The sequence below is a fragment of the Octopus sinensis genome, linkage group LG1, assembly GCF_006345805.1.
Source record: "Octopus sinensis linkage group LG1, ASM634580v1, whole genome shotgun sequence".
In the NCBI taxonomy this organism is placed as follows: domain Eukaryota; kingdom Metazoa; phylum Mollusca; class Cephalopoda; order Octopoda; family Octopodidae; genus Octopus; species Octopus sinensis.
This window is the reverse complement of record NC_042997.1, coordinates 137,434,632-137,461,025: the sequence shown is the minus strand read 5'-3', so window position 1 is coordinate 137,461,025 and position 26,394 is coordinate 137,434,632. Positions and strand designations below refer to the sequence as shown.

The 26,394-nt window shown below is 33.9% G+C and overlaps 1 protein-coding gene across 3 annotated transcripts in view; it reads left to right on the top strand.

Moving 5' to 3' along the window:
• Positions 1-26,394, top strand: part of LOC115212816 (early endosome antigen 1) — a 101,459-nt gene that overhangs the window by 37,157 nt on the left and 37,908 nt on the right. For all 3 annotated transcript variants that reach the window (XM_036505136.1, XM_029781552.2, XM_029781562.2), the window contains 19 exons: positions 1,095-1,215; positions 2,624-2,687; positions 2,982-3,088; positions 5,768-5,854; positions 6,553-6,611; positions 7,782-7,922; positions 9,753-9,821; positions 11,542-11,647; positions 12,928-13,095; positions 14,213-14,380; positions 15,842-15,979; positions 16,837-16,923; positions 18,003-18,085; positions 18,639-18,732; positions 19,937-19,990; positions 20,729-20,959; positions 23,014-23,148; positions 23,908-24,036; positions 25,184-25,306. In XM_036505136.1, coding sequence (XP_036361029.1) covers positions 1,095-1,215; positions 2,624-2,687; positions 2,982-3,088; positions 5,768-5,854; positions 6,553-6,611; positions 7,782-7,922; positions 9,753-9,821; positions 11,542-11,647; positions 12,928-13,095; positions 14,213-14,380; positions 15,842-15,979; positions 16,837-16,923; positions 18,003-18,085; positions 18,639-18,732; positions 19,937-19,990; positions 20,729-20,959; positions 23,014-23,148; positions 23,908-24,036; positions 25,184-25,306 — 2,164 coding nt within the window. The remainder of the gene's footprint in view (positions 1-1,094; positions 1,216-2,623; positions 2,688-2,981; positions 3,089-5,767; positions 5,855-6,552; positions 6,612-7,781; positions 7,923-9,752; positions 9,822-11,541; positions 11,648-12,927; positions 13,096-14,212; positions 14,381-15,841; positions 15,980-16,836; positions 16,924-18,002; positions 18,086-18,638; positions 18,733-19,936; positions 19,991-20,728; positions 20,960-23,013; positions 23,149-23,907; positions 24,037-25,183; positions 25,307-26,394) is intronic.

Below are 26,394 nucleotides of genomic sequence, written 5' to 3'. Positions count from 1 at the left end.
AAATTGAAGGAACTGAAGGAATAGTGATTATACGTGCAGTGGGTAGTAGGAAGCGAGGTTGAAAGAAGAAATTTTAACTTTTAGCCGTTCATGAGCTGTGCATTCATAGTGGAGTTGAAAGCGAGTGGGCTTAGCGATTTGCGGTCGCTGGTTTATATATGGCGATGGTGGTTATCGAAGACGGGGGCATATAGAAGACATAGGGAGAGGGACAGGGTTAGTTTGGGGAGGGGGGGGAAGAAATGGTCAAGGAACACATGTGTGGAAGCTGTGCGATGGGTTTTGACTGGCATAGTGGGACAAGACGAAAGTGTCGATAATATCACTTTTTAGTAAAAGAATGCTTTTCCAGGATATGAGCAATACCTTAACTTTTTTGAGAGAAATATTTTTTTCAGTACTTTTATTGGTGCAGATAGAACTGGGTTGTGTTTTATGATATCTTAGTATGTTTAAGTTCAAGTTCTTTGTTTGAGTTGACCCATCATTTGTTGAGGGATAGTTTTCTAGTTTTACTGCTTGTTAACTTCTGTAAAGATTTGTTATCTATTTCTCATTGCAGTAAGCTGAGACAAATAATTTCTTCTAGGCTGCAATTATTTTCTTTTTAAGAAATGTCTCAATTTTCATAAGATGCTTAATTAATTTACCCTGGGTTATGTCATGCTGATGAGTTTTAAAAAGAATGAAATACGTTATACATGATTTCCACTGACTAGAAATTTTTAAGAACTTCATAATAAGTAGGCAACAAAAGGAAGGTTAAATATGTATATTTCATGCTTCTTCTTCTTCTTTGTTCCTTAATTTCTGATTCAAACTTCTTATCTTGCCAAATATTATGAAGAAAAAATGTTATTCCTTGTATTAACTGTCTGCTAGATGCACTAGATGTTTAAAGAATTATGTATCTTGTCCAAAAACAATTTATGTGGCTGCAATAAAAGATGAAGTCAATTTTATTTCTACTTTCTGAACAGAAATGAAGAAAGAAATGCTAGTATTATATTAGAGCCTATTCTATAGACTATACTCTCCTTTTCACGAGAAGAAAGACATTTTGTTTAAAAATAAGATATTAATCTCTCCCTCAGATCACAGATGGAAGAACTAAAGAAACAGCTAAAAGATGAGCAATGGTATGTTACTGAGCTAAAGAAAGAACTTGAGAAATACCAGGAGGGAACTGATGGTGCAATACCTTTCACAAAGAAGGTAAATGCTATTGCATTGTTTGTAACAGAGCAATGTTCACTTCTAAACATATTTCTAAGTTTTAGTGTATGTGTGCTTGGGTTGTGTATGTTATGTTGCATGTGTATGTTCTGTTGTGTATGTACTTGTGTTGTTTTCACCAAATTTCTCTTGTGTAAGTGATCACTGGTGAGTAACTCAGATGAGTAGATATCCAATAGATTTGGTTTTACAAATTCTGTACTGATAATGTCTATTAAGAAGGGAAAGAGATTCCAGGTATTGTTATTGTTATTTGTGCTGACCCCATCACTTTTGAGATGTTGGAAGAAGTAGATAGGATCAGAAGGGCTGTCCTTCTTAAGAATGGGATGTTCTGCAGCAGGTTTCCAAGGATTGAGCTATATCCCTGGAGAGAGAGAGGAGGAGGAGAAGGGATTGAAGAGTTTGGCCTGGATAAAGGCTAGCTTTAAGATCATCATCATCCAGTATTTTAAATCCGGGTTTTGTCCCCGTTAACAGAGGTGGCCAGATCTACCTCAATGCCATAGCAACCGCCCTCACACCATCTCGCCATCTTTCGGGCAACCTCCCTTCTCAAGCCAACCCTCCCAATCTCCTCTTCCACCTGTCTTCTCCATGTTTTCCTTGGTCAGCCTTGCTCTCTTGGTCCATTTACCTCAAACTCAAGCACCCTCCTCAGAACATGCTCCTCATCCATCCTCAACACATGCCCATACCACCACACTCCATTCGCCCTTGCCAGCCGATTCCTCCAATCCCAACATCCCCATCAAGTCTTCAGTCTTTCTCTTATCAAACAGTTTCACTCCACATATTTCTCTCACCATTACTCTCTCGGTCCTTCTCAATGCCTCATGATAGCAAAACCTCATGATAAGATACATTGTATAAATAAAAGGACACAGTCATGGTGAACAGCCTTGTTGATTTGTAACAATACCTCTACATAAGGAGAAGGAAATATAGTTGTACATGTGTATCTCTGTAAGAATGTACTTGTATTGCAGAGATGGTCATAAGTTTCATGAAATTTTTTTGAACTGGTAACATATTAGACAACAGAGCAAATATAAGGGGTTCATTTTCAAGGTTTGACTTCTATTTTAGTTTGTTTACTTGTTCCATGTCTGTTTAGTTTTGTTATAAATGGCAATCTAAGTTGTTGTATCATTCTAAAGTATTGTGAGTGCATGAGGATTAATTGCACAACTTCATTTCCATCCTCGTCTATATCCATTTCACTTCACTTATGTCAGAAATAATCTTCAAATTTACATGAATAACATACTTTCAATTTCAATACCTTTCTAAATTTATACATGTGTGCTTGTAAAAAGAATATGTCACAAAGAGAAATGTTTAGTTAAACTGAAATGCTATTAACTGTGTTTTTGCTGTCCAACAGGAGCGAGAAGAATTTGAATTTTACCGAGTTCAGATGAAATCTTTTGAAGAAAATCAAAATGTCAGTAAGTATTTAGAAATTGGCAATTTAACATGCAATTGTATTTAAAAGTGGTAATGTTTAGTGAGTGGTAACTTTTAAGTGAGTATCTAAGTTTTCATGAAGAACGTACCTGGAAAGAAGAAGAAAAGGAAAATTTATTTATCTATTCATAAATCCCAGTTTAGCTTTTAACAGATGTCTAGTGGGAAATTATTCAATTTCTGCAAGAACATTTGTTCAGCATTTCAGCAGGGGCTTACAGTTTCATGTTTGTTTTTCTCTATTGTTCTTAATACTTTTTCTGTTCTGCCAACAGGTGCTAAAGAATTGCGCGCTATGGCCTCAGAGTTAACTGAAACCAAAAAACAACTTGAAGAAGTTAACCAAATAAAAGCAGGTGTTGAACAAAAGGCAGCAAAGCTGGTAAGTTATTATTTGCAATTTGAATTTTAATATATAATAATGGCTTAAGGCAGAAAGCTAGCAGAATCATTAGCATACCAGACAAAAGGCATAGTGACATTCTATCCGTCTTTATATTCTGAGTTCAAATTCCACCCAGGTCAACTTTGCTTTGCATCCTTTCGGGGTTGATAAAGTGAATACCAGTGGAGCACTGGAATCAATGTAATCAACTTACCCTGCCCCCAAAATTGCTGGCCTTGTGCTAAAATTTGAAACCAATATATACTAATGACTTATCGGTACTACTGAGACGCAGTATAAATGTGACAGCCAATGTTGATGTTCAGTTGTATCATCCACACACATACTTCGACTAAGTACTCTTAGTAGGCAATAGGCATTAATAAAATAAACTGTTTATAAAAGGTTTCATTACTATGAAATAATATGCAAAAATATATTGACAGCAAAAAATATTAACTTACACAGGGTTGGCCAAAAGTCACCCGACAGTAAACCAAAATTCCATAAACATTAGCTGTAATTCTGTACTGACTCAAATGGAAAAATGTATCGCTCAAAAAGGATTTCAGTTTGAACAATTTTCTTGATATTTCATATTTAGATGCTTTTATTAAATTCATTCAGTTGTTAAAAATAAATAAATCTTGGAATTAAATGGTTTTGATTTACTGTCAGGTGACTTTTGGCCAACCCTGTATCATCTTCGTCGTTTAAGGTCTGCTTTCCATGCTGGCATGGGTTGGACAGTTTGACTAGGGGCTGGCAAGCCAGAAGGCTGCACAGGACTCCAATCTGATCTGGCAAAGTTTCTACAGCTGGATGCCCTTCCTAACGCCAACCACTCCGAGAGTGTAGTGGGTAATTTTTACGTGCCACAGGCATGAGGGCCAGTCAAGCAGCACTGGCATTGACCATGTTCGAATGGTGCTTTTTACGTGCCACCAGCACAAGTGCCAATCAGGCAGCACTGGCATCACCCCCAACAACTTCACTTGCCTCAACAAGTCTTCACAAGCACAGTTTATTGCCCAATGATTAAAGGGTACTCTTTAATGGGCTGGTTATGATGCACTGGCATAGGCCATGGTTACAGTCTCACTTGGCTTGCTGGATCTTCTCAAGCACAGCATATCTCCAAAGGTCTCGGTCACTTGCCATCACCTCCATGAGGCCCAACATTCGGTCATGCTTCACCACCTCATCCCAGGTCTCCCTGGGTCTACCTCTTCCACAGGTTCCCTCTACTGCTAGGGTGTGACACAGCTGTCTTCATCCATACACAACACATGACCATACCAGCACAGTCATCTCTCTTGCACACCACATCTAATGCTTTTTATATCCCACTTTTCTCTCAGGGTGCTTACACTCTGTCGTGTATGCACACTGACATTACACATCCAGCAGAGCATACTAGCTTCATTCCTTGGAAGCTTACGCGTGTCCTCAGCAGTCACAGCCCATGTTTCACTGCCATGTAGCATGGCTGTTCACACACATGCATCATAGTCTACCATTTACTCTGAGTGGGAGGCCCTTTGTCACCAGCAGAGGTAGCAGCTCTCTGAACTTTGCCCAGGCTATTATTATTCTAGCAGTTACACTCTCAGAGCATCAACCACTGCTATCGTCTTGGACACCTAGGTAACGGAAACTATCAACTACTTTTAGTTTTTTCCCCTGGAATGTGACGGAAACTGTTTTCTGCACATTTTCAGTGTTTTTGCTATATATACATCTATAGGAATAAATTAAAGCTAAGCCAACTGATTTGCCTCTATGTGTGCATGTAAGCTCACATAAGGGTGTGCATGTAAGCATACAGTATTGTATGATAAATAAACTTGTATTTTTTTATACATTTGCATTTGCATACACACATATGCATACACACACACACACACAAATTGTACTTAACATCAAAATAGTAGCCTTTTACTGAATTACAGATATATTTCCATAAGGAATTGGAAGTTATTTACATTTTATATTTAATCATTAATATTTTATAATTTTAGTCTGGATAGGCACTGGTGACTTTGTCATTCCAGGCAGAGCATCTCTGGAAGTATTAAACAATCACTATTGTTACCATCATATAACAATATTTATCATTAGCTGCAGCTTTCATATGTTATTGTCACAATCATCATTGCCATCTTCATCATCTCAAACCAACAAAGGAGCCCTTCTACATGGTGGCTTAACCTACAAAAAATAACTGTGAAATCCCTCAAATCACAGCTTGCATTAAAAATAATTAAGATCATCTTGATCATCTGGTAAGCCAGAGAGTTGCATCAGACTCCAGTCTTTTTTGGCTTGGTTTCTACAGTTGGATGCCCTTCCTAATACCAGCCACTCCACAGAGTGTACTGGGTGTCTTTTATGTATCACCAACACAAATGCCCTTTACATGTCACCCACATGGGTGCCTCTCACATGTCACCAGCACAGGTGCCTCTCACATGTCACCAATACAGGTGCCTGTCATGTGTCACCAACATGGGTGCCTGTCATGTGTCACCAGCACAGGTGCCTTTTATGTGTCACTGGCACTGGCCACAATTACAATTTCACTTAGCTACCACCATTGGTGGAAGCACAGTTAATTTTACTAATATTTCTAACACCATTATTATTTTTATAAATACTTTATTATTTCTTTAACAGGCAGGTGATATCGTAACAGCCAAAGCTTTAGCAGATGAGGTTTTTGGACAGAAAGCAGCTCTTGAAGATCACATTACTACATTAAAGGTGAAGCAATTATTTTATTCCTTTATTGGGATTTATTTTTTTTCTTTTCAATTGTTTTAAATATACTTTCTTTATGATTTGATCTCGTGCACCAATTTTTCTCATTTGGTCCTATCATGTGTTCATCAGATTTTCATATATGAATGTGAGCAAGTGAGTGGGGGCTACTAAATGGCTACTTGACCTACTAGAAATAAAACAGATCTTCAAATTACACCCACTTGCTTAAAAAGGGAAAGATGACTTAGATACACACACAACACACACACACATTATTGGATCAAATGGTTTTACATTTGAAATGTTAGTCATTCACTTGCAATGTAAGAGTGGACTCTGTTCTTAGTTAGGTAGACTAAAGGAAGCAGAATATGCTCACTATAAAGATTGTGGTAAGATTTCAACTCATAAATATGCCAGAAATTGAAAACTTTAACTCCAGGTAACATGTTGGAAACATATTTAAGATAGAATGTGAAGTAATAAAGAATTTAGTAAAATGTGCTGTTTTAGCAAAGGTTTGCTTCATCTTCCTTTTAAGTCCATTATAGCATTGATGATATCCCATGCAACAATCTATATGCAAATGTCCAAAGTTTCAAATCCACCCCAATTTATAACAAAATAATAATTAGTTAAAATTCATTTTTTTCAAAATTATTATTGAAGTTTATATATTTTTAATTTAATTTCTTCAGCAACAACTTGAAGATAAAACTCAACAAGTTGAGAAATTAGAGAATCAACTCTCTCTAAGGTAAAAAAAATTACTTATGCCTCCAATAAAGTCACTTTACTATTTAAATTCACCTATTTTGTTTTCCAGTAGATTCCCTGGTGAGTTGTAGCTCACTTCTGTAATTAATGCAAACATAATAGCTGTCATATGTTTTTTATATTAGTTTGAAATCTTTCCATGGGTTACCTGTTAAGAGATAGACCAACATTGTTGCTGTTAACCCTTTTGATACCAACCTGTCTGAAACTGCTCTTGGTTTTCATCATCATCATTTAACATCCATTTTCCATGCTGGCATGGGTTGGCTGGTTTGACAGGAACTGGCCAGCTAAGGAGCTGCCCAGACTTCAAATTGTCTGTTGTGGCATGGTTTCTACAGCTGGATGCCCTTCCTAATGCTAACAACTTTACAGAGTGTGCTGGGTGCTTTTTATGTGTCACTGGCACATGTACATTTATGCAGCACTGGCACAAGTGCATTTTATGTGGCACCAGCACCTGTAGAGGACAAGCCTGTTTGTATGGATGTAAAGGACAAGCCTGTATGTATGTTCTATGATATAGATTGCCTATTTTAAAGTAATCTAAATTAAAACCTTCCATTAAATTTCACATAAATTTATGTTTCAAATACCAATTTAATACAGACTAAATTAGTTTACCAAGTTCTTAATTATTGTCAAACATCATATTAAAAAAGCAGTATATTCAATGGAAATATAGTAACAGAAGGGTTAGGGGAGATTGGTTGAATCATTTAATGCTGCTTCAAGGTGTCTTGTTCAATCCATGCCATCATATAAAAAAATATGTAAAAGTAATGATGATATATGTGTATATGCATTCAGAAACACTCACACACATCTGATTTTATCAGATATGCTTATGAGTCATTCATAAATATTGGACCATCTTTTCAGATTATGTACTTCACTTAGAACTAACATTTCATAACTTTGAAATAGAAGTCTTTTTTTTTTTACAATTTACACAATTCTTTTTATTTCTTAGGCTGGTCACATTCAGTGGCTAGCAGCAAGTAGAAAATATATTTTATTCAGTATTTTTCTACAGAAAAAATGTGTTCATGTTAAGATGCATTCTGTATTTCTGTATTACCATGAATATATCTGTTTTACACATGAAGTGGAAACAAAAAAAAAATTTGTTGTTTTATTATGTATTTAGACCCGAAGAAGATGATGCAACTGTCCTAAAACAAGAACTAATTTCTGTTCAGACTTTGATGAACAAAGTAAATTTAGAACGAGAAAAGGAGAAAGAAGATCTTGAAAAACTTTACAATGATCTTCATATAAAACATGAACAGTAAGTAGATTTTTCTTTCATTTCACCTAACCTGTTTGTCTGTGTACCTAACATACAAAGTAAACTCTACTGGTATTCTATGAATGATATCCAACTGTAAAACAATATTTAACTTCAAACAGATTTCCCTTCACAACAATCATGACTTGAAAATGTATTTTGTTAATTATATATTATTTTGTATATTTTTACCCTCCTAGTATGTGGTTGCTGAACAAGCAAAGGAAACATTGGGGTGACAGGACCTTTTAGTCTTATCAAGGACATGATAACCTTTCTGGTTGCCTCAATAAAATGCATCCAATACATTTCATAAAGTAGTTATAATCAGGAAGGAACATTAAGTTATATTAACAATACCAAAATAAGAAGTGTGAGTGAGATGAGGTTTCCCCTCCACAAACTATTCAGAAGGGCAGTAACTTGAAATAAGATCTGACTTAGCCCTTTTGATACTAACTTGGTTGAAACCACCTCTGGCTCTGTTGTACAAATGCCTTGTTTTCAAAAGTTCTAAATTAAAATCTTCCACCAAACTTTAGTCAATTTATGCTCCTAACATTAGCTTAATGATAACTAAGTTATTTTACTAAATCCTTTGTTATATTTAAAATTAATTGAAAGAAACACAGAGCACCTCTGCAGAAATATGGTAACTAAAGGGTTAAAGCCAGGATGACCCATCTAACCTATGTCAGTATGGAAAGCAAATGTAAAAATGAAGAGGAAGAGGATTAGGATGAACTATTAATGGTTTCTTTTTTTTTTTTTAATTTGACAGTATCTGTAATTTATATATAGTTGGTCAAATATTAAATATAGTAGCTGACTTCTAAAACCAAAGGCATTATATTCATAATTACATAACATCAGCATTGGCTGGCTGTTGTCACTGAAGAGATATGTTGATGATGAAGCTAAGTTGATATGGATGCATTAATAAAGAGGACTATATTAATAATGAGCTAATTAATGTTGTTACTGTTGGACAACTCTGCTCAACTCTGAGCAAACCTACGGTTAAGTAGCTGGTTAAATCTCTGGATATGGCTAAGTAGTAGCTAGTTAAATCTCTAGGTATCCAATACTCTGGATATGCCATACCTCTGTTAAGCATCACATTGCATTCTGGAAAACGTAGAATGGGGTGGTGAAATATGATCTTAGAATGTTGAGTCTCATGGAGGCGATGATAAGTGACCAAGACCGTTGGTGATTTGCTATGCTTGAGAAGACACATCAAACTTAGTGAAATCATAGTTGTGGCCAGTACCAGTGACATGTAAAAGGCACCCAAGCCAGTGACACATAAAAGACATCTACTATTCTCTGTGGGGTGGTTGGCATTAGGAAGAGCATCCAACCATAGAAACCAAGTCAAAACAGACTGGATCCTGGTGCAGCTCTCCGGTTTACAAGTTCCCATCAAACTGTCTAACCCATGCCAGCATGCGAAACAGATGCTAATTGATGATGGTGTGTAGTCTGACAGTTTATGCATGTGTTTTTTTATTTATTGTATAGTCTGTTCTTGTTTAACTGTAGGCTCTGGTGTTAGTCACAGTAAGACATTCACTGATTGTGAGGACTAGTATTGTCATGACTTTAAGGAGTTTAATTAATGTCCTTGGCTCTCTAGTGTATAAAATTGTTTCTTGATATAGTCAGTGAGCATTTCCTTATGTTGTTAAATAAAACAAAATTGTTATATCCCCATTAGAATATGCTTTTGAGATCTTTGTTTTTGAACCTGGAACAGACTTAAGCATGAGTTGTTATTTGTCTTCATATGTGAATGAATTCTAGGACAACAACATTTTACCATTTTAGGTCTCTCAAACAAATAGGACATCTTGAAGCTCAATTAAACACTTTACCAAAATCAGCAGATCTTTCTGAGTAAGTCACAAAGTTTTGATTTTTTTCTCTTTATTTTGTTATTTTCCTCCTAATTTTGTCACTTTTCAACTACACCAAAAACTTTAAAAAATAGAAATGGTTTAGATAATTTCTTGAAATTTATTATTGAAAATGAGCTTATAAATCTAGGGCTGCTCATAAAGTTGCTTAATAAGGTAATATAATAGAGTCCTAGCAATCACTAAATGACTTAGATTTAATTGGAATCGAAAGAATGACGTTATTTTTCCGCTTGACAAAATATAATTTCATTTACATTATACTGTGTAACAATTTTTTTTTCTTGTCTTTGGTCAGTAAGTATAATTTCCTATTTGTCTATCTAGAAATTAATGGAAATGACTACTATTCCTTTCAAACTTTGCGTTAGTGACCTGGACATCAATGTTTTGAAATAGACCTATTTTCCATTTCGTTTCAGACAGATTCACTGTTGAGTTGCTGAAGCAGAAATATCATTATAGCAAATATTCTGCTCAATACCACAGATTTTCTTGTCAGTTGCTTATCCTTAACTACTGGAGCATGTCCCTTAGCAGCTGATAATATGTGCATCTCTGATCATGAGCAGGAGTAGTGGGGGAACATTACAGCCATGTGTTAAGAGGGAGTCTCTGAATTTGAATAAATATCATAACAAAAGCAAAATTTGAAGGAAATATTAGCCATTTTTCATACTTTCTAGGGGTTACCAAATAGGAAATAACAGTTACTACCCAAGAACAAAATCGTGTTACACAATGATATTCTTCATCTTTATTTTAAGAGATAACTTATAATAATAATAATAATAATAATAATATAATCCTTTCTACTATAGGCACTAGGCCTGAAATTTGGTGGGAGGGGATTAACCGATTACATCGACTCCAGTGTCTCACTGGTACTTAATTTATTGACCTCAAAAGGATGAAAGGCAAAGTTGACTAATAATAATAATGGTTTCAAATTTTGGCACAAGGCCAGCAAGTTTGGGGGAGGGGATTAGTTGATTACATTGACTCCAGTGTTTCACTGGTACTTAATTTACCGACCCTGAAAGGATGAAAGGCAAAGTCAACCGTGGCAGAATTTGAACTCAGAACAAAGTGACAGATCTAATACCGCTAAGCATTTCATCTAGCATGCTAACGATTCTGCCAGCTCACTGCAATAATGATAATAATAATAATAATAATAATAATAATAATAATAATAATAACAATAATAACAACAACAACAATAATCATCATCATCATCATCTTAAAAGGGAAAATATTGTTTGTTGATTTTACCTCAGAATAATATAGGTACTTATTTCAACAATTTAAATATAATAGAATGTTGGAATTTGTAGAAATTTGTCATTATAAAATACCTTATCCATTTGTCAACCATCTGTGTATTTTTTCCATTCACATTTTAATGTAATAATTGATTTTTTTTTTTATAAGGCTCATAGCAGCCAATTTTTTAGACACAGGTTTATGTAGTCAACTGAATTATTATGTTATCTTTTTTTTTTATTATTATTTTTTTCATTCTTAAAGGAGAAATGACAACCAATTCTAGAAAAATTAGGATTTGGAACCAAGACAGAATTAGATACTGCTATGTGTTTTGTCTTGAAATATAATATATACATTATTGTTATATATTACAATTATGTTACAGTTTGTAATAAATTGTTACATAATTGTAAACTTCCTTATATTTCCAGTCTTCATTCTGAATTGAATTCAAAACAGAGTACGATTCATCAACTAGAACTACAAGTAGAGAAGAAAAATAATTCAGTTTTAGAAATCAAGAATGAGAAAACAAAAGTAAGTTAAACTTAAAATGAGTGTGCTCACATGTGTGCATGTGTTTTCCTGTGTAGCTTCAATAGAAGTAAGGATTTGTTCCCTATAATACATGAAATAGTGTGTGTGTGTATGCGCGCATGCATGCATATGTGTGTGTGTGTGCGTGTGTGCATGCGTGTGTGTGTAAAATTATGTGCATGAGAGTATGTGCAAATTAATGTATTGGAAACCAGTTGAGAGATAACAGTGTAAAAAAATTATACCAGTCATTGACTAATATTTCCTTCATCAGCCAATGTACAATTTTTATTAGTGATTCTTCTATCACTAGTTCAATAAATACGGTGAAGCCTATGCCTGAAGTTGTCTTCCCATATTTATAGGCCTAATTAAATTAACATTGATAATTAACTGTTTTGACAATACATAATTAGTTTTAGTTAGCTTTTTCATGCTTCCATCATTAAATGTGTTAACATTAACTAAACTATTATTTTTCATGCAAATGATATTTATGAGTTATTTATTTCCTAAAGAGATAAGTCATAAATTTTGGAAAGTTTTATACTGTATTACAGTATCACACTACACTTCTGACTTGTTCTTTTGAGCAGTCATAAAAGCTTGTTTTGTCTATTTGTCTTAGATATCTATCTGTGAGAAAAGGACATATATGTAAGTAAATATCAATTCAGCTTAAAAAAGAGACTGTTCTTTTCAAGCTTACATCTAGCTCGAGAATGTTTGCTCACTTTACATTTCAGGCTGGTATGATTATAAGATTTCTCAGTTCAATTCAAGAACGGTAGGGGAGATGTGTGTATTTAAATTATTTGAAATAAACCTCTTAACAAGAATATTTTTTTCAATTTCCATGCCAAAAATATCACCTTTTTTTAATTATTTATTTTGAATCTGTATATAAGGAAGAATAAGTACACAAATTATTTTGGATCAATTATGACGTTACTGATAGAAATGATAGTTAGTGATTGAAAACAGGAATAACATCATGAATGAAGTATTTTGGGTTAGAAATAAATGACAAATACCTCAGAGTACTGTGGACATATATTTTCGTTCAAATATATATTTACTAGACATCTCTGAACAAAGATATATGGGATAATATATTAAGAGGTTAATTAAAAATAGAATGTAGTGGGATTGAATCTTATCTTTGGCAGTATGGTGACAACTCTGGACATGTTACAGTCTTAATTGTTTAGTTAAACACATACACACACACACATAATACAAACATTAATAGATATATGAATACTTCTTTTTTTTTTAAGTTTGAAGAAGAATTAAAATACTACCAGCAGAAACATGATGAACACAGTAAAAGTCTGTCTCAACTAGAGTCACAATTAGTATCTCACAAAAATCAATTGGGAGAACTTCAACAAAAACTTGAAGAGAAAGAGGATGATTGTACAAAATTAAATGTAGAAAATCAACAAGTAAGTTAATTTTTCTTTCTTTCATTATAATTATTTTCTTCATATAAATGATTTATTAATTTAATCAAAATTAATATCTTTTAAAATGTTAACTGTTAATAATAATGAAGAAAAAATTAGTTTCTGTTATTAGTTCTTTGTTGTAACAGTACTTCACAACCCTTTCTGACTCTATCTTGTTCCTCTTAGTGGGTTTTTGTAAAATATTAATATTTCTTTTGCCAACTACACTCTCAGAGCTTCATTCCTCACTGCTAACTTGGCTGCCTAGGCAATAGAAACTATCTATTACTTCTAAAGAACCCCCCACTCCAATCTAGACATTTTAAAGTGTCTGTTTTCTGTACATCCCTATGTTTATTGTACTTGCACATCTGTGACATACAGATGTGGAAGTACATATCTGTTAACCTTCCTCTGATATTGCTGCACCTCTTATGTATCCATAGCTTGCACTGGATACACCATATGGAGCTTCTACTAACACCTTTTCTACATATTGAGCAGGGCCATCTCCCTGAAGGGATTGCTGATTTGTTTGCTTTCTTACCAGGACTTTGGTCTTTGCTAAGTTAATTCTAAGGCTCTTTAATTCTATACTTTGCTTCCTCACCTGAAATTTCTTCTCTAGTTCTGGTAGTGATTCAGCAATACAAACAAGGTCATCAGCATAGAGGAGCTTCCAAGGGCAGCCAGTCTTAAACTCCTCTGTTATGGCCTGGAGGACTATGATAAACAAGATGGGATTAAAGTGTTAAACTAATTTGGGTCCAACTACTCTAGTCATTCTTTTGTACATATAAGCAAGGTTTGTAAGTTGTCTTCCCTCAATTTGCACATTTGCTAAAATTAAATTTATATTTATACTTGAGAGGTTATTGTATTCCTTGCATTTATATTCAAAGACCGTTAATTGAATAAAATTTTAATGTAGATAAGGCATACAGGCATTGAAACACTCTTACAATTCATATTCATATATTAAAATTTTCAAAAGCAACCCAGTCACAAATATAAAAGAAAAATACAAAGATAGAAACTATTACAAAGATGGTTATTTCTTCAATTAGTATTTCACCAAAATAACAATGTCATTTGTGTCCCTTCATCGTTCCAGTTAAAAGAAGATTGTAAAAAATATCAAGACATGTCTCTGGAGCATTCCAATAAAATCAATGAACTACATAGCCACCTTGATGGTAAAGCAGGAAAAACATCATCTTTAGAACAATTATTAGAGGAGAAGGAAACCAAATTGGCAGAAACTAATGAACGGATTGTAAAGGTAAATCAATTGTGCTTGTAATAAATCATAAAATGTATGTCTTATACTTTATTTTTCATAGGGACTTGTCTTGAGAAAATGTAATAACTTTTTTTTGTTGCTGTAAATAAATTTTTATAAGTCATGTGAGAAGCAACAGTATCCATGATATTTGCAGACTCTCACAGACTTATCTAGCTGATCTTTGACAATGTTTGCAGGTCAGTGTCTTTACAAAAATGTGTGGTCTGGATACTTAAAATAGAGTGAACTCTACTTAGGGCACACAAGGAACAGGTTTAGATGGGGATGTTAAATTGGACACCATGTTATACAATATGTTTAAGATAATTACAGACAATTTGTCAGAAGTTCGAATCAAGCGCAGATGTGTTGTTTTTTTCACCTTTCAACAAAACTTCCCAAATCTTGTACAAGTTAACCTTAAATCGCACCATAATGTGTTCAAAAAGGAAGGAAACATTGGAAAATGTAATTCTAGATCTACTTTGTCTGGAAGAAAAATCCAGGTCGGTCATGGCTAAAATGCCTTTGCTTTGATCAAAGGTCTGCTCAGTTAGGGCCGGTCTGGGGCTAAACGACAACAACTCCCGAAATTTTCCTCTGTTGATTTAATAAAAGTAGAACACATTAGATAACGTTAATAAGATATACTGTGTCTGAAAAACATAGATGAGATTCTTGAGGCTGGAATACCTTTGATCCAGATGTTTATGACAAAACAGCTTCCAAATACTGTTTCCTGACTGGGTGAAAATGATCAAACTTTAAACCTCTATAACTTTTTAAAAACTGGCAAAAGTGAAATAACTCCAGCAATTCAGCTTGGAAAAGTATATTACTGTGCCAGATTAAAAAATTTTTGATAAACTTTAATTTTTGAAATAATGGCAACCAAATGAACACACAAAATATGAACCTCCAACCCAGTTAGGAGGGCAATATCTCCAAATAATAAATTACTCAAACTGTGTTGACCTATCCAGCCCATGTAAGTTTGGAAAGTTGATGTATATATAATGAACTTTCATACAGTTTCTGTCAAGCAGATTTTGCTTACAAACTATTAGTGAAGCCAAAACAGTTAAGATGTCTGCCTAAAGTGCCATGTGATCAAACCTTTCACCAGACTTTGGTGTCTGGGGGTGGTTCAGAATATTATAGGTGATCACTAATTTGTATTGCGGAAAGATATTTGTAAACTGTATTTTCTAAATCTGAGGGTACACCATTGAATAGTGAGGGGGCAGTGCCACCCAATGCATCCCCTTAGCAACAGGTATGCATTCAATGAAATCGAACCCAGGCACATGTGGTGGTTGTAAAGCAAACTTCTTAACCACACAGCTATGCCTGCAGCCTAGATTCAATTTTACCTCATATTAATTAATAACTGCATGGTCTTTTACTACCTAGATTAACTGAAAGTCATTATTATTATCTTATTTACTTGTCTTTCAGTTAGAGAAAACTGTTGACGAACGGAATTCAGAAATTTCTTCACTTCAAACCCAACTGGCAGAAATGCGTACCGATATGCAGGGTCAGCTGCATAAGAAAGAACAATCCTTGAATGAGATGAAACAACAAACTGACAAGGTTTGAGACTTATTGTTAAGTTATTTAATTGATAATGTTTACCATTATTGTTATATGTTCTGTGAGATGCAAATGCTTTATTCCAGTTCTTGTACACTCTTGGCTATATTTTATTTTTTTTACAATCCCACAGTTATATATTCTTAAAGCAAAAGATCACTGTATTTTTCTAAAGCAGCCATCAGTTTCTTGTGTTTGTGTGAGAGAAAGAGTGAATGTGTGTTTGTGAACTTCCTTAATATAAAATCAGTATAGAGAGTAAGTTTGTTTGCATTTTTTTTTTATATTTAACTTTGTGAATATAAACTATGAAATAAAGCAAAAATATATTTTCCCCAATACTGTGTATATCAAGTTATATACACTACATGTATATGTGCTATTTAGTTTTTTAAATTGTTAGTCAATCACATACTAGTTCTCTCTTTTATTTCATACATGCATGTATGTATGTACACATTCTCTTCGATATAATTCCTTCCATAACTACTCTGTCATTTACTCCCTCTCCTCTTCTTCTATCTTGGTCATTTTGATTCATTGTGTAGTGGGGAGCATTCCTGTATTCATTGTCTGCCACCAAACCTAGTATGTGCACTCATTCTGCACTTCTTATGTTAACTCTCTCTCTATCACCCTTTCATACTCTTTCCCCCTCTCTCTATATGATGTAAAGTGTGGCTGGAGAAATCAACGAACCAACCAACCAAACATATTGGTTATTATTACATAGAAATGTTCAAAAACTGCATCATGGAAATATTGCTTATAGACAGCTAAAAAGAAAAAGAATAACAGTTTGCTCCTTCATTTTTTGAAGTTGAAAATATCAAAATTGTTTTTATTTGTTGATTCAGCTTCAAAATACCTTAGAAACCAACCAAATCCAAGTAAAAGATTTAGAACGAGAACTGGAAATGATAAATCAGCAGTTTGAAGCAAAAGTAAGTAAAACTAACAGAGCCATTTTAATTTTTGTTTTTGTTTCTTTTATTTTTTACTGACCAATGCCTTGTGAGTAAAGGATAGAAACTGTTTGAAAGGCCGTAGTGTGAATGTGTGTGTGAATCCATACATATTCATGTGTGTGTGTGTATATATATATATATATATATATATATATATATATATATAAATGTATGTGTATTTTTTCAAAGTGTACAAATAACATGGAAAAAATAAATAAATAGTTACCAGGGTAGCAAAAATTCACATAAGTACCAAGGATGCAACAGCCTTCTTATACAGGTAGAAATTCCAGGGCTTAGTGAAATGTTTTTGTATAACAGGTAAATAAATAAACGGAGTTAAACACAGGTGGTATTCAAATCTTTATACTTCCAACATATGTTTCAAAGAAAACATTGGTATTATTCCAGAAGGAATAAAATGATGTAAAACAATGCAATCTTCTCATCAGGAAAAAAAAGATGAGAAGATTGCATTGTTCTACATCATTTTATTCCTTCTGGAATAATACCAATGTTTTCTTCAAAACATATGTCAGAAGTATAAAGATTTGAATAACACCTGCGTTTAACTCCATTGATTTATTTAACCATATATATATATATATATATATATATATATATAAATTTTCAGAATGAGATAAAAATCCAAGGCTGTGAAAGATTTTAGAACATTTATAAATAGGTCTCACAGCTGTTTCTGGGATCCGATGAAGGATATATAAAATATCTTGGAAACAGTTGTAAGACCTATTTATAAATGTTCTAAACTCTTTCACTGCTTTGGATTTTTATATATACATATGCTGATATATGACCTACGCATAATCATTTGCATAATCACCGAGCCTGGAGCTTAACTATAGTCTATCCATAGCACTTACTCAGCATTACCTGACACCTTTAGGTCTTATTGACACCATTATCTCTCATAACCTCTCTCTCTCTCTCTCTCTCTCAAGTGACCATGTTGAGGTTCTGCTATTGGCTTATTAAGGTTGTTGATTGTAAATGTTGAGGACATGTGTAAAAATCTAATAATTCTTATTCAATAGGAGAAATTCAGTGATGAGCTGAAGGCAGAGATACGTGAAAAATCAACCCAACTTCAAGAAAGTTTACGCAAGTTTGCCCTGAAGTAAGTGGTTTTATATTTACTACATGTTCCCAGTAACACATTGAGATTTCTTGAATATGGAGTTTCATAGCATTTGCACACATAGTATAACTCGTAACATTTCAGTGTGAAGTGTTAGTAATATTTGAATGTGGGGTTTAGTTACATTCAATTATTGAGATAGTAATATCCCTGTTTGGAGTTTAGTAACATTTCAGTGTGTAGTTGGGTAGAGACATTTGAGAGTGGAGTTTTAGTAATGTTTGAATGTAGAGTTTTAGTAAAATTTGGGTGTGGAGTTTAGTAATATTTAAGTGTGGAGTTTGGTGACATTTGAGTGTGGGGTTTGGTGACTTTTGAATATGGAGTTTAGTAACATCTGAGTGGAGTTTAGTGACATCCGAGTGTGGAGTTTAGTGACATTCGAGTGTGGAGTTTAAAGAGGTTTATGTTTGGAGTTTCATAAGATTTCTGTATGATGTTAGGTAGTATGTAATTACAGAGATTATAACCAGTTCTGTTAACTGGAATCTTTAGAAACATGAATAAATAATTTACTTTTGTTTTTATACAGTGAAGAAAAATTAAAAGAAATGGAAGAACAAACAGAAAATTTGCGTAAAGATATTCAACGGCTTGAAGTAGAACGAACTGATTTAATTAACAAGGTTTGATCTGATTCCTTTTGAAATATTATCATCATTACCATCATCGTCATTATCAACATTGATTTGCTATTGCAATCACTGATTTTATCACTTCAGTAGATCATCATCATCATCAACATTTAACATCCATTTTCTATGCTGGCATGGGTTGGATGGCTTGACAGGTTTCATAGTCTGTTTTGACTTGGTTTCTACAGCTGAATGCCTTTTCTAATGCCAACCACTTAATAGAGTATACTATGGTGCTTTTTACATGGCACCAACACCCATGGTTTTCACATGCCACCATTACCAATGCTTTTTACATGGCACTAGCACCAGTCCTTTTTATGTGACACAAGCACCCACACCAATGCTTTTTATGTGGAACCTTGGTTTTAGGATCCCCATTCTGTTGTGGGGAGCAGGTCTTCTCAGCAATGCATGACATATCTCTGTCCTCTATCATCTTCGTATGGTTCAGCATTTTGAGATCGGCCTTCAATACTTCAACCCATGTCTTCAAGGCCACAAATTTGAAAGGGTGAGAAAAGTAGTTGCTTAAACTGATTGTGTATAACTAATGATTATTTTATGAGTATAGAAGCAAGAAAGGCAGAGTTGACTTCAAGAGATTTTCAACTCAGAATGTTGAGAGAGAAAACTATATATTATAAGGCAATTAGTTGATACTTTTCCTCAACAAAACAATAATCATCATCATCACCTTAATCTTTCACCACTTCCATAGCATTGGTTGCTGCTGCTGTTCATGGAGTCTTAACTGACACCTCATACTTTCCTTCTATCTCCCACAATTGCCTCATGATATCAGATGGCTTTTGGTTGTAAATGTATATAATATGTGTGTGTTTCCTTTGAGTGCTATAAGTATCATGTTTGCAACAGTGTATAATTGGCCCAGGGTTCAGCTCCATATTTCTTTGTTCTCAGCAGCAAGGCTCTCTTCCATTAATGATGCAATTTACAAGGATCTGGAATCCTTTAGAAATACATGACAGTTGTCATCATCTGCTACTAGAGTAATTTGACTGTGAACCTTTCACACTGTCATCATCATCTTTTCTATTACCATCATTATCATCACTGTTATTGACTGATGCCATCTTCATTCATCCTAAATCAACTTCAACTCACAGCTTCATCTAATAATAGAAATTTATTGGGGTATTTTTCCTATTTTGTATTTTTGTGATTTTTACAGATTGAAGCTGGAGAAGGCGCTGAAACTGCCATCAATCAACTAAAACAAGAAAACGTACGTACTTTTTCTGGAAATTTTCTTTTCTTTTCAAATTTCACATATAAATGCACACAAATACACACACACATAATAATGGATGGAAAGTAAATATTTTTGCAAGAGATATATGAAAAAGCGAGGGCAAAAAGAGAAATAAAGTGAGAAAATAAGAATAAAAAGAGGACTTTGAGGAACAGTTTAAGTAAAAAGCTGGAGAAAATTTTATATACTCTTTTACTTGTTTCAGTCATGCTGGAGCACCACCTTTAGTCAAGCAAATCGACCCTGGGACTTATTCTTTGTAAGCCCAGTACTTATTCTATCGGTCTCTTTTGCCAAACTGCTAAGTTACGGGGACATAAACACACCAGCATCAGTTGTCAAGCAATGCTAGGGGGACAAACACAGACACACAAACATATTCACACACACATACATATATATATATATATATATATACATATACACGACGGGCTTCTTTCAGTTTCCGTCTACCAAATCCACTCACAAGGCTTCAGTTGGCCCAAGGCTATAGTAGAAGACACTTGCCCAAGGTGCCACGAAATGGGACCGAACCTGGAACTATGTGGTAGGTAAGCAAGCTACTTACCACACAGCCACTCCTACGCCTATACACACACACACACACACACGCACACACATATACATAGAGAGGGAGAGAAATTGGATGAGAGAAAGTAAAAATATAGAAGCAAATTTTAAAATCATATTGTGGTTTTCATGTATTTCTAGAATAATCTGACTGAAAAAGTAAACAATTTAGAACAAGAACTTGATAGAAAATGTACAGAATCTACGCAAGAAAGTGAATCATTGCATACACAATTACAAGAGGTAAAAAGTCAACTTGATGGGAAAAAAGACCATGTTCAAAAGTTGGAATCAAACCTTGAAGAGAAAAATGAAAAAGTAGCCAACATCCAGCTTCAGCTGCAACAACTTCAAGGTGAACTACAAACTAAGGTTAGAAGTCTTCTTTTTTTTTAAATATTCTATTTTCTGAAACTAGTTAAATTTTTGTTGCTATTTAACTCCAGTTGTGTTTTAACTAAACAAAACTATGATTAAAGCTGTTCCAATAACATTTGAGTGTGGAGTTTAATAATATGACCACCCTGTCTTATTTGGGTCTGTACGATTACATTGTGGTTTGAGGGAGAATTAGCTTAAACTAGATCTGGTATGAACAGGTCAAGTATCTATGTAGAGATTCCTTCACTGACTGTCATTTCTTGGGAATTGTCTTGATAATTAAACCATTGATTATGTAGGAGCTGGTTTCAGGTTGAGATATTAATGAGATGCACTATTTGCTTCAATGTAATTTGAGCAGAGTATTTCACTATGCAGATATTTTGAAAATACCTCACAGAGTGACCACTGTACCCTGCATAGTTATGAGCTGCCATTTGGCAAAGTATAGCACCTGTTCAGTGTTACAGGATTGCAACATGGCAGATTGTGAAGAGATAGCAGAAGAGCTCAACTGAGCCAACGGTGCACCTTATATTGATGCTGAGTGGAAAAATCTTAGAAGATCAATGGTCAGGATTGCCAAGCTCTGTCAAGAGAGTAACTGCAGCACAGTCATAGGGGTAGCGTCCATCATTGTGTACTCAGCTAATGAAAGATTCACTATGACTCAAGCTCCCAATTCAAATTCATAATAATGGAATTGGATGGTGATAGAGAGTCACGGGAGTCCATGAAAGCAGGAAAAAAAACAAATTTCCTTGTATCATCATCACCATCATTATGTTTGCTTTTTCCTTTCTACCATGAGTTGGGCAAGATTTATCATAGCAGTATTCTACAACTGGTTGCCTTCTGTCTCACCAGCACTCACCTGTATTTTTCCAAGTAAGCTATTTTTACTCTACTGGTCTTCACATGTCGAAATTGATAAGCTACAAGACTTACTATTTACAGAAGATGCAAACGTAACATCAAACTGCTGCATACAACAACATATGGAAAGTAAATACACACACATGTAACAGGCTTTTGTTCAGTCTCCTTCTACTCATTTCATTCATAAGGCGTTAGTCATCCCAAAGCTATAATAGAAGATTTTTCTCCAAAATACTATGGAAAACCTCACATTTATTATACTGGCAATGCTGCACTAGGCTTCTTCTTCAGAATAAGAAATTAGTTCATCTACAAACATGAAATGCACTGAATGTTGGAGTACTGCTCAAGTATCTGGGACTGTACTGCTGCCACTCACACAGATATCTTAGCCCACATATTAAAAGAAAAAAAGAAAGAAGGCCAATTAGCTCATTGACAAAGATTTGCTCAATAACACATTGCAATCACTGGCTTATAAAGATACTGTTTTACTCTGCTTTTTCTATAGATTCAATAACTTTTCTTCCTACTAGTTGCCACCTTCATCTTGACCAACTCAATACCTCCTCTCACAATTTCTGATTTGTCTTCACTCCTCAATGTCGTACCAGACACTTCATATTTTTTATTTATATTATAAGATATATATATATTTTATAAGACATGATTTAATAAAATGACATGTATTTTTTCATAACTTCCAAAGTGTTAGTATGGCTAAAAAAGAAGTCAATTGATCTTGGCAAATCTATAGAAGTTTCATATTTGTAGAGAACTGTCAATGAGAATTATATTGATTTCTGACATTGACACAAGATACAAATTTTAGAGGTGGATATAGTCAATTGTACAAATTTTTATCAACTGCAGGAGGATGTAAGGCAAGATGACTTTCGTTGTGACATGAAATCAGAAGTTAAGCATGTGTCGCTTCATTTATTTTTAGTTCAGCTATGAAGCTTATCTCTTCTTGTCTACCATTTTCCTATTAATGTTAATCTCAACTAATTAATAAATAAATAAAAATAACAAATTCTGTAGTTTTTGTTGATAAATTCACTCGCATTTAATTGATTATAGTATAAATAGTTTTAAGGAATGCTGTTATAAAATCTGAAATATTGTGTAACTTTAATGTTTCTTTTTCTCTTCTACTTATTTAGAGTGAACTTCTTCTAGCTAGTGAAACATCCAGGACCACAGAACGAGTTGATCTGGAAAATCATTTACAGACTAGTCACAATTTGGTGGAGGAGAAGGTCACTGAAATTAATCGACTTAAACAAGAAATAGAACAGGTTATCATTGTTTGGATTTTTTTTTCATCTTTATCTACATTAACTAATTTCAGTTTTCTAAATTTGAATAAAACAAATGAAATTTACCTGATATGAATTAAAAGGTAATGATGTATGTAAAATAACCATATGAACTCTGTGCCCATGAACTAATATTTGGTTTTTAAATGTGGACAAAAACAGTTGTACTTCTAATAACAGATTGAGAACTAGTGTAATATACATCAGAAAGAAATTGCAATTAATTGTGGGGATAGTCTTTAGAATGAAACTATGCATGTAATATAGATTAGGGTTTAAGGAAATGCACAAAGTGAAGATGCTGAAAAGTAGAAAGATTTGTGCAGCATGTTGGCTTAAATGTAGATGATGGTCTTCAAGACAGTTTCAAAGGTTAGGACCAATTATAACTGCAGCTGATAAAATGTGTAGATGATACGTGATGAAATAGCAAGAATATCTGTGAGTTTTCTTTTCAAAACAATCTTAAATACCAGTGTTTGAGGAGTTGTGATAGGAAGACACATTAATATAATTTAGTATATGAGGTTTATTCCAAAAGTTTTGAACCAGACTATGATCCCTTGGACAATGGTCTCAATTCTTTTCCAGCTGTCATTAAATATGAGGGGCTCAAAACTGGTTCTAATCATTGAAAATGGAACAATGGAATATACAAGTAAATGAAAGGTTGTTATATTAGGAATTTTACTAAATGTTAATCACAAAATTAAATGGTTTTTTTTATCTGTATTACAGCAAAAAGAAGAACTCAAAGGTAAAACAAGCAAAAATGATCAATTAGATGATGCCTTGAAGAAACAGATGAACTTCAACAATGAGTTAACATTGAAGTGTTCAGGAATAGAACGAGAACTAGATGAAAATGTATGTTGTCAATAATATAATCTCACTGTGATATATGCTGATTTCCTTGTGTCTGGTATTTTCATAACAATTATAGCTTTTGCCATAATGACAGCTGTAGCCATTTTTATTGAATATTGCAGTTGTCTTTATTTGAACATTGCAGTCGTCATTATTGAACAGTGCTCAATGCTGCCAAGATCAACTTTTCCTTTCATCCTTTCAGGGTTTATAAAATAAGTAGCAGTTGTGCACTGGGGCCAATGTAATTGATTTACCCATTTCCACTAAAATTGCTGGCTTTGTGCCAAAATTTGAAACTACTATTGGACATTGCTGTTGTCATAATGGATCATTAGAACTTTTCTTTATTGAATATTGCAGCTATGTTTTGTGAACATTGAATTTATCTTCAGTGTATATCAAATCTATCTTCAGTTTCTGTCTTCCTCTGATATTTCTTTAAAGAATCAAAAACAAAATGGTCTCTCCTGAGGAATTGACTGAAGATGAAAGTAGTCTCACATACAATATCTCTGACTCTCTCTTCTATTAAATCATTGTACACTATATAATCTCCGTCAATCTTCTAGGCCAAATTGGTAGGATACCAGATAAGTAATCAAGACGTTAGTTGTTTATACATATCTTGTCACTAATACTGTTTTGTATCTGTGACCAAAACATTTAACTCTCAAATAGCCAAGACTCTGCCTAGCTGTAAATAGATACAACAGTGTAAATAGTGAGAATTATAAACTTCTAAGTGCATCATAAGCTTATATTGCAGAGTTTTACATTGAATTCTTCCTGTGGATTAGCTCAGACAGGAATGGATTCTGCAAAGCTAACTTGTTTTCTGTGTACTACATAAAGATGAAATGTTTGATAGACCTCTGTTTCAGAGTGTTATGGGACTCACCAAATCATCACATATAACCATTAATATTTATTACTATGAGACACATATTGGCTAATTAGATTGGCTGTCTCCTGTTTCTTTTAATAATTTGTCCAAGCAATTAACAGTTAATTCTAATTTGATAATGCTATTTTTTTTTTTGTTCTGTGTTTATTTTTATACAATTACAAATGACTAAATTATTATTGAATCTTTGAATATTTTGATGACTGCTTTGTTCATTTAGTATTTCTCTGACTTCTCTAGAGAAAACTACTGGCTCAGAAAGAAGAAACAATAAGTCAGCTGGAACAGAACATTGAAGAAATTACAAAAAATTTTAAGAAAACTTCCTCACAATTGAAGCAAACAACAAAAGAAATGAATAAAGTAAGGTTTTTTTCTTTAATTTTTATTATTATAAAGAATTTTGTCATCATCTCCATTACTAACATCATCTTCATCATCATTAATGAAGGAGCCTCTACATGGTTGCTCAGCCTGTTACAAATTGGAGCCTAAGCTCCTTCAAATCTCTTGACAACAGGACACATAGGATAGTATATTCTTCAGTATGTAGAAGACTGGAGTGATCATGGATGGAATGTCTTTGAATATATGTTTGCTTAATCTGGGCTGTCTTAGAGCTAAAAAGCAATAATCATTATCATCATCATCCTCATTTTTATATTCATCAGAGAATCTAGATCCTTTTTTCCTGTTTCATTTCATATTTCTACACTTTTTCTAGTATGTGTTTTCAAGCTGATCACATGGAGAAATGGTATTTATCTCCATTTTGAAGATATATATATATATATATATATATATATATAAATATGAAACACACACTCACACACACATAGGTCATGTAAGAATCCATTAGTCAGAAAAAAACAGGCACTCATATATTTATCAATAGAGTGAGTATATCATTTATCTTATACAGTATTATAGATCCATTATAGCTGATTTTTACCAATTGGTTTCACATACAAATTAAAGGAAAACTAAGGCAATGCTCATCAGAGGGGCTGGCATGCAAAGTATGGCCATATTCTTTACGCCAGCCTTTCTGATGAGTACCATCTTAAATTATCTCCTAACTTGTGTGTGAAACCAATTGGTAAAATTAACTGAAATAGATCAGTAATACTGTCTCGTATAAATATTAACATATATTCAGTTTTAAGAGACATCTTATGGATGCACTTGGTAAATTGTTGTAGACAGCCTTGGTTAGAAATCTGAAAATCTAATATGCTGGATCTCACTACGGCATGTTAGCCCTCTGGAAGTTTGCTGAATGGGAGTCATAAGATCTTGGGTAACTCATACAGGCTCCTTGCTAAGCCAAGCCACCTCCTCGAAAATCTGTTCATCTTCCTCTGCAGGATTTCCAGAGTTGACATGCCGACATATAATGGCTGAGGCCACAAAATCTTGAGCAGAATGGCATGCTGTTATACCCAAGCATT